General features: G+C 42.6%; 1 protein-coding gene across 1 annotated transcript in view; it reads left to right on the top strand.

The window, feature by feature from the left end:
• IL5RA (interleukin 5 receptor subunit alpha) overlaps positions 1 to 9,857 on the top strand; it is a 36,882-nt gene extending 27,025 nt beyond the window's left edge. Inside the window, exons 10-12 of the mRNA XM_059161547.1 lie at positions 2,937 to 3,033; positions 4,124 to 4,208; positions 8,369 to 9,857. Coding sequence (XP_059017530.1) covers positions 2,937 to 3,033; positions 4,124 to 4,208; positions 8,369 to 8,455 — 269 coding nt within the window. The 3' untranslated portion in view covers positions 8,456 to 9,857. The remainder of the gene's footprint in view (positions 1 to 2,936; positions 3,034 to 4,123; positions 4,209 to 8,368) is intronic.
• The last annotated feature ends 2,882 nt before the right edge of the window (positions 9,858 to 12,739 follow it).

Raw genomic sequence — 12,739 nt, 5'->3', positions numbered from 1 at the left:
TCCTCCTCTGCTACCACACATGCTCTTTCTCTCTAAAAAAACAAACCTCAACCCTAAAAAAGATACTGTGGTTGTAGGTTTTTAATAAAGGGATTCGGTCCCAACGGCAGCCTGAGAACATCAGGGGGACTGCCGGTTTACAATGCAGCCAGCCTCCTCCTGAGGAAGCGCAGTGCATCAACTTTGCTATGTCCAATAGTGGGGACCCAACAGTGAAACAACGCTTCCCTGGTACCCACCTAGGAAGATGAATCTCAGGGGCATGTTCAGTGATAGAGAAATGCTTAGGATTTCTTAAGTGGAGCTCTTGCCTGGGCCATGTGTCCTCAGTTTCGTGATGACGGGCAGTGGAATGGATCCCTCCATCACGGTTAAGAGCATCACCACTCAGCTCCCCCTGCGAGCTGTGTCCTCAGTGGACAGAGTCAGCCCTTCTCTGCTCCAGTTTCTACATCTGCCAAGTGAGCATGGTGCCTACCTCGACATGCTCTTGTGAGAATTATGCTAAAATCCATGATAAGCACCTTGCATAGTGTCTGGTACCCATGAACACTCAGTAAAAAAAATAAGTACAGAAAATAAGCTGTTAGTTATGTCCAGTTATTGTTTCTATTTTTAATACTTTATGACAATTTACAAAACTTTAGCCATACAAACAACTACCTTTCTAAGATCAATTTTGTTAAAGGTAAGTACATAGGAAATGACAGTGGCCTGGATGGAGTCGGTGGTATTAGAAAAGGTCCTGACTTGGCACAAATCTTAAAGATTGTGTATTTCAACTTGCTTGATTTTATAGATGAGGGAACAGAGGCTCAGAATGGTGACCTCCACTGCAAGCAGAGAAGAGACTCCAGATTTCTACACTAGGCAAGGATGCACCCATGAGACCAAGGCAGGCCTCTCTTTTATGAGCGCGTATGATGTGATGATGTTAACTGAGTCAGTGGAGAAAGGCAGGGCTGTAGAGAATAGGAAGAATCAGAGACTTCCAAGGATCCCAATATGGAGACTATCATGAGGAAGTCAGTGAGAGAAGGCGTTCTGATCTGAAGGCGAGCAGATGTTCAGTTTTCAACATTGTCCACTTGGAGAAATATCTAAGTGGGTTTCACCTATGGGAAATTTCCTATCTAGAAGTGGAACCTTGGTGTTAGGGCTGGGCCAGGTCTAAGGACCTGGGAGAAGAACACACGGAATTAAAAGATGCAGCTGTGTTCAACACACTTTCCAGTGGAAGAGACCCAAGGGTCCCGAGCTGAGCTGAGAGGGTCCGTTGAAATTAAAAAGAGAAGGCAGAAATGCCAACTTAGGAAGGGGAATATTGGGTTAAAGAGCCAAGGACTTGGTATCAAGGTGGGCGCAGCCATCATGTCTGAAATTAGGAAGGAGACCAGGTAAAATAGTTTGAAAAAGAAACCACATGTCCTTTGAATTTGACTATCAACAAATAAAAAAGCAGTTTCTGGGGTGGGAAATGAAGCAGCCTGAATCCCTTATTCAAGAAATTAGGCTAGGAAATAAAATAGGAAGATATTTGATGATAGTTGGGAGAGATGGCAGAGCAAAGTAATGGCTTATTCAAGATAAAGGACTCTATGAATATTTGAAAGCAGAAGGGAAGAGATGAAGGAGGAGAGATTAAAGCTTTGGGGAAGTAGAAGATAAACCCCGAGGAAGAGTTCTCAGGAGGCAAAACAGCAAGAGATCAAGGCAAAGTTGGGCTCACTGGCATTAAATCCTCCAGACATCTCTCCCTCTTGATATGTTGAATGTTTTGAGTTTGAAGTTATGTCGGAGCTTTGGGAAGACTTAGGGTATTTATAAGGACTTGAAAGTTCCACTTACTCGATTTCATTTTATAAATGAAACAATTAATGGCAAACTGAAGTTTGGGGTCCATTTCCTCTGGTGTGGTGTGGCTTGAACTTCCCCCACGCACTTAGCACAGCTGGCATTAAGTCATTACCTGTGTTATTATTTGCTTAGAGTCTTTCCTTTTTGATGGATCTAAATAGCACACAGGGAAAGCCCACATGTGTGCTTTAATCCAGCTCCCAGCAACCTCTGCAGGGTCAAACATAGTGTGGGAGTCTGATAAATATTTGTGAAACGGGTGAATAAAAGAATGAATTAGTGAGTGGCCTCTCCCACAGAAAGCAAACTTGCATCCCGGGAGATAATGCAGGATTTGCCTTATTCTCTGGAAGTGAATCAGGCAGTTTAACAAGTACATTGCCTCCTTAACAACCATGTGGTTAAGGACCTGGGGCTTTTCCTGAAAGCCTTTCCAGTATCTTAAAAAATCATCACATACCCCAAAGAGATCATGAAAACTAGAGAAGAATCTGTCTTTGAATGCAGATAAGAAGCAAATTTAACTGGAGAGTGAGATGGTATGCAACATATTTATACTTTCTCAATGGCAATTTGCTTCTACTTTCCTGTCCGTGAAGTGGGAAAATAATCGTTAAGAGGTGCTGAACATAATTAAGATTGCAAAGTACTTTTAGCAGAGTCTGATGCATTAGGGTTAACTCTGAGTTAACCATCATTTACTTTCTCTAAAAGTTAAGTTTCCAACCTTGTATATATTTTTATTATAATACAATTAGATTACTAAGAGGGCTTACCTTTTATAGCTTTTCCATCTAAAAACCTTACTACTCATCCAAAGCTGATAAGGTCCAAGATTCAGGAGGCATTACTACAACAAGTGCAGTCTATAAATACCTATGGACTGCCTAAATCATGATTTAATATTAAAAGAGGCTTCATTTCACCCTCACAAAAAATCCCAGGCTCAGGAAGGCTAAGCTACTTGCCTAGCCTCACCCAGCATCGGCAACTCAAATCCAAGCTTTCTAATGGCTGCCTCAAGTAATTTTGCATATCCGTAGCTGATTGTAGCTCTGATTTCTTTCTTCTTCCATCAGGAAATGATGATCAGAAGCCCTCCACAGAATGGTTTCTCATCGTGCTTGTGGCAACCATCTGCTTCATCCTGTTAATTTTCACCCTTATCTGTAAAATGTAGGTATTTTTTTATTTCAATGTGTCCAATGAAGTCTGAGTATTGAATTTTTACACTTTCGCCATGCATCCGCTAGGGTGCTTGTTAGCAGTTGGAATTACAGCGCTTTGCTGTCTTTTGGACAGCCTTTCCAAGATGAGCAGGGACCAAATTAAAAAGTGAGAAACATCTTTAGATGATTTATGGAAACCAGACAGAGCATAGCAGGGCCCCACAGCCATTACACACCCTTCTTGAATTTGATGACAGTGTATTCATTTCTGTGAAGCTTTTTACTTTCATGTTCTTTTGATTCCTTTACTGCCTTCTCAGTATTTGGTTTTCTTAGGTAAGCCACTAGCAGACTCCTTTTATAGCTTGGATAAAGGAAGGCAGCCCCCTGGAGACTGAAGTCACCCCTGTGCCCACGGAATGATCTCCAGTTAGGAGGTGTCGACTCCTACCTTCACCCTTTGTTCACCTGGTCCCTGAGTGGCTTACTGTCCTTTGGTCAAATACAGATTGTAGAAAGGTCATGCAGATCAAGTGACCAATCCACGAGCCTGCAAGTGCCCCATAAGAACTCCTCACCCACTTTGGCTCTAAGTAAGGCAAAGAGCCATTTAGGAGGCTTAAGGACATGTTCTGTCTCAGTCCTTTCATAATTTAGAAAGTTACTTAGGTTTGAAAGAGCTTCATTATTATAAATGTTATATTCTGTGGGTTGGAGGGTGGCAGTTCAAAGCAGAGGAACACCAAAGACAACTCTATGAGCCAGCACAGTTGAGTGAGGGGCTAGAGCCAGCATCACAGTGAGTGGTTGGGCAACAAGGGCTTACAAATCACCCATGTTTAGAAATTAGGCCTGAAAACATGCGCCAGTGTGAAGTGGTTACTATCATGTCTTTCTTGGATGATTCAGAAGCCACATCATAGCCCAACTAATATTATAATATAGATAAATATAATATTTGTAACTCTTCGTCAATAAAGTTTTTAAATTTATAGAACAGCAGGTCCTGGGATTCAGTAGGTCAATTTGTAGAGCAGATACTGAACACAAGAAAGGCTGCTTTGCTCACCTAATTTTCTGCTTTGCTCTGTTTTCAGAGGTCACCTATGGGCCAGGCTGTTTCCGCCAGTTCCAGCACCGAAAAATAGTCTTAAAGATTTCCTTGTAATCGTCAGCCCTGAGGTAATGTTGAAGGCTCTCATGATGGGTCCTATCTGCTCAGGGTTGGGTCTCCAGGGATTAGTCATCAGGTTAATGGTTTTGCATATTCCAGGGCAGAATGTCTATCCAGGGGGGCCAGTGACTTGATGTTACTCTAGTCATTCTGTTCTTTGGCTCAATAGTATGTTATATATGTTCACTACTGTCTTGGAGAATTGGAAAGGTCCTACTCAGCTATAAGTGTCCTCACCAGTCAGACTGGAATTTTTTCTATCAGCCGTCTCTTAACTGAGCTTGGGCAATTCCTTCAACCCCATGAGCCCTGACTTCTTTTTCTGTATAGTCAAGGGCCATAGATGAGATGGTCCAATGTTCTGTTTAGCTCTGATGTTTCTGCACATCGATACCCTAATCAGTAACATTTTTCAGAGGAACTTGTCCTAGTTCCTTAGTAAAAAAACAAACAACAACAAAAAACAGAGAAGGCAAATGACTTCCCCAAATATGCATTTCCTGAGGCCCTATTTGCCATTCAGAACACTTAGGCTTAACTGAATGCGCACCTACTCATGGCTGCCCAAGTGTTTTAGCATCATTTTGTTGGGGAAAAAAAAATCATCCTTTTCCCATTGAGTTGTGTTGGCATCTTTGTTGCGGATCAGTTATCTATATATGTATGGGCCTATTTCTGGACTATCTAGTTGCTTTCATTGATCTATTTGTCTATCATTATACCAAAGCAGTCTTAATTACTATAGCTTTAGTGCAAACCTAGAGATCAGGTTAGTGTAAGGCTTCTAAACAGGATTTAAAAAAAAAAAAAAAAAAAGATTTATTTATTTAAGGGGTTCCTGGGTGGCTCAGTCAGTTAAGTGTCCATCTTTGGTTCATGTCATGATCCCAGAGTCCTGGGATCGAGCCCTGTATTGGGCTCTTTGCTTGTGGAGAGTCTGCTTCTTCTTCTGTCTGCTGCTCTGCCTGGCTTGTGCTCTATCAAATAAATAAATAAAATCTTTAGAAAAAAGATTTATTTGAGAAAGAGAGAGCACATGAGTGGGAGAGGAAAAGGGGGAGCAAGAGAGAGAATCTCAAGCAGACTCCATGCTGTGCGTGTAGCCCTAAGTGTGGCTCAGTCCCACGGTCCTGAGATCAGGACCTGAGCCAAAGCCAAGAGTTGGAAGCTCAACTGACTGAGCCACCCAGGCATCCCCAAACATGATTTTTTTCCAAAGTTGTTTTGGTCATTCTAAGTATTTTGTTTTGCATTCTCATATAAATTTTAGAGCAACTTTATTAATTTCTACCCAAAAAGTTGCTGGGATCTTGATTAGGATTGTGTTGTACTGTAGGTTAATGTGGAAAGAAGTGACATCTTAAAAATGAGTCTCCCAATCTGTGAACATGACATAGCATCATACCATACAAACAAAAAATATCAACCATTAGATTTTCTTTAATTTCTGTCAGCAATGTTTAATGATTTTCAGTGTACAGTTATTATACACTTTGTCAAATCTGTCCTTAAATTAAGTGGTTATTTAGATTAGGGGTCAGCAAACTTTCTCTATAAAGAGCCAGATTGTAAATACCTAACAACCAAAGGGATTCCCTCAACTCTTTAATGCTGCCATTGTGGTGTGAAAGTAGCCACAGACAGTATGCAAATGAAGGGGATTGACTCTGGCCAATAAAACTTTATTTACAAAAACAGGCAATAAGCCAGATTCTATCCACAGGCTATAGTTTGCAGATCCCTCATGTAGGCCAAGCTATTTTCTTAACAAATTCAGTTTTCTTTTTTTTTTTTTTTTTTAAAGATTTTATTTATTTGACAGAGATCACAAGTAGGCAGAGAGGCAGGCAGAGAGAAAGAGGAGGAAGCAGGCTCCCTGCTGAGCAGAGAGCCCAATGTGGGGCTCGATTCCAGAACCCTGGGATCATGACCTGAGCCGAAGGCAGAGGCTTTAACCCACTGAGCCACCCAGGCGCCCCCAAATTCAGTTTTATAACGAAGTGCTTCATGAATGGATGAATAAATTGGTGGTTGTAGGGCAGGTAAGGGTCAAACACTGACTGAAATGGATCATTTTAATAAGCTGTGACCTTTAGAGTTTTCGATTTGGGTGTTTGGAATAATTATAGACCATAGTAGTTACAAACCTAGTCAGGCAAAGAATTGAGTCAGACAGAAGAACCACTCTGTCCTTACTTCCATCCTGAGTTTGCCTTTATCAGGGAATAGGGGCTTTGCTTTAGTTAACCCATAGCTTTTCTTGAAGAAGAACGGACCCCAGTGTGAAAGTTTGTTTTGGTTTCATCTGAATTTGTGCTGTCAATCCCTCCTTGCTCCAGCATACTCATCCCTGATAAACTACATCTGATTTTAGCAGCCCACGGAAGTCATTTGTCTTGTCTCTTAATGGAACATCTTAATGCTGGTATCTAATTTCCCTATAGAACCCCCAAAGATTTTCTTTAATATTCTGAAGCTGGTGAAAGAAACTGGCTTAAGAGCTTATTGTATAAGCTTGTGGTTTGTTGTTAATTAAAATCAAGTCATGTGTACAAAACAACAACTTGGGGTAGACAAGCTGGTTTCAAAATAAGCAAAGGATTAATGTCAGAGCTCAGCACTGCTAGACTCCTCTTAAGACAACTTAACTTTCTTCTCACATTGTTGAGTTTCATGTAAAAAAAAAAAAAAAAAAGACAAGAGAGACAGAGACCAACAGAGATAGCAAGTAGAACTCAGAAAATGAAGTATTGCCCCATAATGCTGTCACCCTATGGCCTAAATGCTCTACCTAGGAGAATATGCGAGCAAGTTCAGAGCTGACCACAACCTGGGCCCTAGGTAGCAGTGCCCCAGCCTGTAGCTTTGAAGGTAAAGCCCTTCAGACTCACCGGGGCCTCTGCTACAAGGTTGGGGGTGGGGGCGATTAGTGCTATGGGCAGTGATGATTTTGCATCCCACCAGGAAGCCTTTAGTGAGTGGGAAAGGAAGCGTTCTGCTTTCAATTACAACCTGAGTCTCTGAGCTTGGTGTGGGTACCCAGAGTTCTGGGATTTAGAGGATATCTGCCATCCCTGAATTCTCATTAAGCAAGTTTTTGCTTGTTCAGACCCAAGTCAGAAATTGTTTTGTAACGTTCAAGAGACCGGAACCAGCAGGGAGAGGTGGGAGGGAAGATGGAAGGGCAGAAGTTGACCTTGATCAATTACAAAGAAGGCAGCTTTTTGTTTAAAACAAAAAAAAAATGTATCCGGTGTTTTAGATTTGTTACAAACCAGTTTCTAGCTCTTCCTTATTTCTACAATGGTAACCAGAGAGGGTTCCTTCCAAAATGAAGTATAAACCATTAAATTCTAGTACCTAAGGCAGAGAGCACATCTGCTCTGTTTGTCACTGCATATTCAATGCAAGACAGTGTCTAAGGTACAACAGGTATTATAGGTATTAAAAAATGTGTTAAATGAGGAGTGCCTGGGTAGCTCTGTTGGTTAAGCATCTGCCTTAGGCTCAGGTCATGATCTCGGGGTCCTGGGATTAAGCCTGAGTTGGGCTCCCTGCTCCCTCTCCCTGCCCCCCCTCCCCATGATTGTATGTGTGTGTGTGTGTGTGTGTGTGTGTGTGTGTGTGTGTGTGAATGCACAATGCACTCTCTCAAATAAATAAAATCTTTTAAAAAATGTGTTGAATGAGTAAACAAAGTAAGAAATATCTCTTGTAGGTTATTTCTGTCACAAAGTTTCTCATTAATAACATTATAATAGCCCAACTTAGACAAATACATATCCAAATTTAAGGGGAAACTACAATAAACTATGAATGAAGAGCTATGAATGTAGAGCTATTCAATGATGCAGCCCAAGAATATATATTTTGAAATATTACATGATGTTACACAGAAAGCAATTTATGAAGCTGACTATCCATTTGCTTCATTTAATTGTAAAGGTAACTTTGTACCTAGAAAACAGGGCTGGAGAGAAAACAATGAGCTGTGTTTGGGAGACAGGGTGGTGGATAGATTTTTGTTTTCTTCTTATTTTCCATATTTTCTTAATGAACATTTACTATTTTTATAAGGAAAATACACTTAAGGAAATAATTGTGAAGAAATTCAAGAGAACAAAGATGGTACTACAAGACATCTAAGGGAAGATGTTTTGTTTTACAGAAAACTGTTTCCAGTGAAACAGAAATTGAAGTCATAAGTTACGTGGAAGAGTCTGAACTTGAGACCCTGGAAGATTCTGTGTTTTGATCGGCACTGTAACATTCACAAAAATGAACTCACACTCACATGCCTCAGCGATAAGAAGAACAGGAACTGTTGTTTCTTGGCTAAGAAGAGCTCCACATTTACTGAACACTCAGTTTAGCTGCAAGGCAATACACTCAGACGAATCTCTTAAAAGCATAGATTCCTCCTCAAAAACTCCTTGCTTCTCAGGGTGGTTGATCAATCTGACCATTCTGCCATGTCTTTTCTTCCTATGTTGCAGGGTACCAACGTCTCACCTGCCAATCTCTGTGCTTTACGTTTCTTACCTCAAACTTTTGTGCAAGAGACAGTTTTTAAGGCTGATATCAACTGGTGGGACCCGCTTTATAGCTGAGGCTGCCAATGGTAATACTCAACTGAAATATCAGCGAGAAAGCATTCTGCCCAGCCTGGAGTTAATTATGAACTTAGATTCAAGGCTGTCTTTCCTAGAACAAGTGGGAGCCATGGTGCTTCCCCCTACTCCTGAGTTCTAGAATACTTTTTAAGTCATGTGTGGGGGGTGGAGGGCTATTTATGATTTAAGAGGCAAACTCAACATGAAGAGCTAATATATCACTCCATACCAAAGCAGAGAATAGGATTTTATTTGGGATTATAGTCTTGAAGGCAGCCTTGATATTCAGGAATATATTGAGAAAGGCATTAGGTAGAATTGGGTTGGGAAAGGGATTGCTCAATCAAGAAAGAACTTTCTGGAGAGATGTTTGCTTGTACATATAGAGCAGCTTGTTGGGTGCTGGTCAAGTAGCTCTGGGTCCATCCTATAAGCATCCCTTCAAACATCCCGATCTAGGCATCCTCTCAACATCTTCCTATAGGAGTCTGCATGTAGACTGGGGGCCTTCATGATGGGCAGCGGGCTACAGATAGAACCAAGTGCATACAAGTGTGTCAAGGGCAGAGAAGAGGTAGGAGGAACAGTTAGTAATTGAGAGGACTCCAACAGTGCTGATGGAACCTGGCCCTGGAGTAGGAAGCTTAGGACAGAGAAAGGAGATCACAGTGTTCCAAACCCCCTGTATGGCAGCATACTCTACATGTTTTTATTGCCTGTTTCCAAGTATTAGGGGCTGAATGTTTATGCCCTTCCCCCTCCAATTCATGTTGAAACTCTACACCCCAAAGGGATGATATTAGGAGGAGGGAGGTGGTGGTCTTTGGGCAGTGATTAGATCATGAGGGTGGAAACTTCATGAAGGAAATTAGTGTTCTTTTAAAGGGACCCTAGGGAGTTTTCTTTCCTCTGTGTAAAGATAGGAGAAGTTGGCATTCTGCAACCAGTACGAGGGCTTTTCTGAGAACCCTGCCATGCTGACACCTTGAACTGGGAACACCAGACTCAAGAAATAAGAAATAAATCTCTGTTGTTTATAAGTCACCTGGAGTATGGTTCTTTGTCATAGCAGCCTGAGCTAAGATGCCAAGGGTTAGGAACTACACCAGGTACTTCACACACATCATCTCTAATCCTGAGAAGCCCACATCCTTTGGATCGCTGCCCCATTTTACAGGTGCAATCACTGAAAAAAGTGCACAATGAAGGGCTGCATACCGGGCTTGAGTAAGCCCAGTACTATAGAAAAGACTGCTGTGAAAAAGTTGAAGCCTGCTTAGAGATAAGACCAAGATGGCATGCCCATCAGGGTGTTACAATCACTGGCAGAATGATTATCTGACTGATCTAGAATCTCTGTGAATGGCGTTCAAGAACCTGTATTTTTAGTGAACATTCTTAGACATTCTGAAACTTGCCAGTGCAATAATCACCTGGAGGTATCATTAAAACAGGTTGTTGGGCCCCAACCTTGGTTTCAGATTGAGTAGATCTGGGGTGAGGTCTGCGATTCTCCATTTCTATTAAGTTCCCAGGTGATGCTGATGTTTGTTTCCCAGTCACACTTCATGAACAGCAGCCCAGGGTGTTTCTGATGAATACCAAAATTTGAAAACCCACTACTGAAGGAGTAAGTGATGGAAAGGTCCTGCCCCAGACGGTCCTCTTTCAGGACTGATTGTTTCCTCTCTGAGATCTTTCAAAACCAGAATGTGGAAACCTAAGGTTATGGCCACTGCCTATGGTAGGAGGCTGGAAGAGAAAAAGGAAGCTGCCCCTAATTTTGTGGCATCTTCATTTGTGGGTGTGAATCATAGATGCTTCCCTCAACCCCAGCAGCCAGCCTTCACCTAGGTACTGAACCAGTACCAGTGCCTGGATCTTAGTCTGTGTGTTTCAGGAGGAACACATTGTAGATCAAGGGGTCTCCCCAGTGCATTATGACTTTCCTCTTCCTCACAGCTCAGCTCCTACCCATGTTTCGGAAATCCAAATTCCATGTCTCCTTCTCTGTGAAGCCTTAAAAAACAGTTTGGTTGATCCTGCCTCTGGGTTTTCATTCTGGGCTTCGGCCCCTCCCTTGGAGCTATTGCACTGTAGGACATACCATTCACAGTTTGGATGGCCCCCCCAAAGTGTGTGCTTCAGGAGGATGGGGATCATGTGAAATGCATCTTTTTATCTGCAGGGACTAGGACCACTAGACCCTTTAAGCCCTCTTTCAACCTTGGCACAGATCCTTGTCTGTAGTTGGAACTGAGTGGTATTTGGCAGAGATCACCAAGGCCTATAGTATCACGGAAAGGAAGACGAGTGTCTAATGAGAACATGATTGGAAATAACCAGGACACACATGTGTGCCCGACCATCTGGCTAGTGTTCCCTAGTCCTTTTTTTGCTGATGATGTGGCTAAGTGGTAATGTATAAATGCAGTCCAGAAGGAGTTAGGCTTTGGATGTGGCATGTTTTAAGCAGTCTGTCCAGTTTTCACTAGCCTTGCCATGACAAATCAGAATGTGAACATTCTCTTACCAATAAATGCCCTCGTCAACAGGCTGATTAGTCACTAGCACCCACCTCTTTCCATCACCCACTAGAACAAGAGAGAGGGCAAACTGTCTCTCAAAGAGCCTTCCGTCGAAAGCTCAGAACAAACAGTGCTTCTCGAAGACATCCTTTCCAAAAAGGATTTTATTCCAATATTTCCTCTGCAGTTGGAAATCTCTGAGTGCAGCATAGGGAAAGTGCTGGGGAGACTGGAGGGGGAAGTTCAGTGTGCCAACAGCACAGCCATCTGAGCCTTATTGAAATGCCTCAAGGCCTCCAGCTATTTATGCAGGCTGGGCAAGAATTCCACATGGGCAAAGAACATCCTGATTAAAAATCCAAACGTTTTCATGGTGAGACTTGTATGTGTCAGGACCATCTGTTGGTGGAATTAATAAACCTTAGGTGCTAATTTGTTAAAGAAAAAGTAGGTGTCTAGAAGCGAGAACAGAGAACCGAAAACAGTCTTTGGTGGCACGAGGCAAGGTGAAAAACCTAATTAGAACAGGACTTGGTGTTAGCCCAAGGATCTTTGTGACAATGACCGTGTAGCCAGTCCTGCTTCCACACCCTGCAAATCAAGTTCCAGAATACAAACTTTTTCGAAAGCCATTTTTCAAAGAACATTATATTGAACCAGAAGACAATCTTATCTTTTGGCCAGTAGCCCTCTGTTTTAGGTAATACATGTGAATGTAAATTCACTTCAGAACGAGAACCGTTTCACACAGAGGACGGTGAGCTGTCCAAGTTCACAAACCGGACAGGAACCCCTTTCTTATTCCCTGTCCCCCTATTCTCATCTTTGTCCCCAAGATCGTCCTTACCATCTCTCAGCTAGGACCATCACAACTCAACTAAAATCCCGGCCTCCAGTATTATCTGTTTTGGAAGGACCTACATAAAAGGCCCATCTGCCTCCCTCATCCCCTTCCAAGGCCCTCAGATAAGTCTATCCCTTCAAGCTAAAGCTCCGGTCTACGCTAAGAACCCCCCCGCCCCCGCCCCCGCCCCGGCACACGGGTCCCCAGTGGCTCCCCGGCCACATCCCCAAGGAGCGCCCCTCCGTCAGGAACACCGTGCTCTCTCAACCCTCCCTGCTTCAGTGTAAGCTGTCTCCTGTGCACAAGGCCTTCTCAGTCTTACTCGTCATCGGTTGACAGTTAACTTCTACATCTCACTCCTTTGCCACCAGGAAAGCTGTGTCCCCCAGGTAACTTCCGTTGGATCCTATTGTATCACTGACTATACTATGTAAAGTTTTGGGGTTTCATTTAAAAATGGCTTTAAAGTGAAGACATGCTGAGGTCAAGAACAATGTCCCGCCTGGGTACTTAGCCGCCGAACTGGAACTGGCTGAATTTAGCTAGACAATGAA

Source organism: Mustela lutreola, chromosome 2 (genome assembly GCF_030435805.1).
Source record: "Mustela lutreola isolate mMusLut2 chromosome 2, mMusLut2.pri, whole genome shotgun sequence".
Taxonomy (NCBI): domain Eukaryota; kingdom Metazoa; phylum Chordata; class Mammalia; order Carnivora; family Mustelidae; genus Mustela; species Mustela lutreola.
Note: the sequence above shows the minus strand (reverse complement) of the source record. Positions and strands in the feature narration are given on the sequence as shown.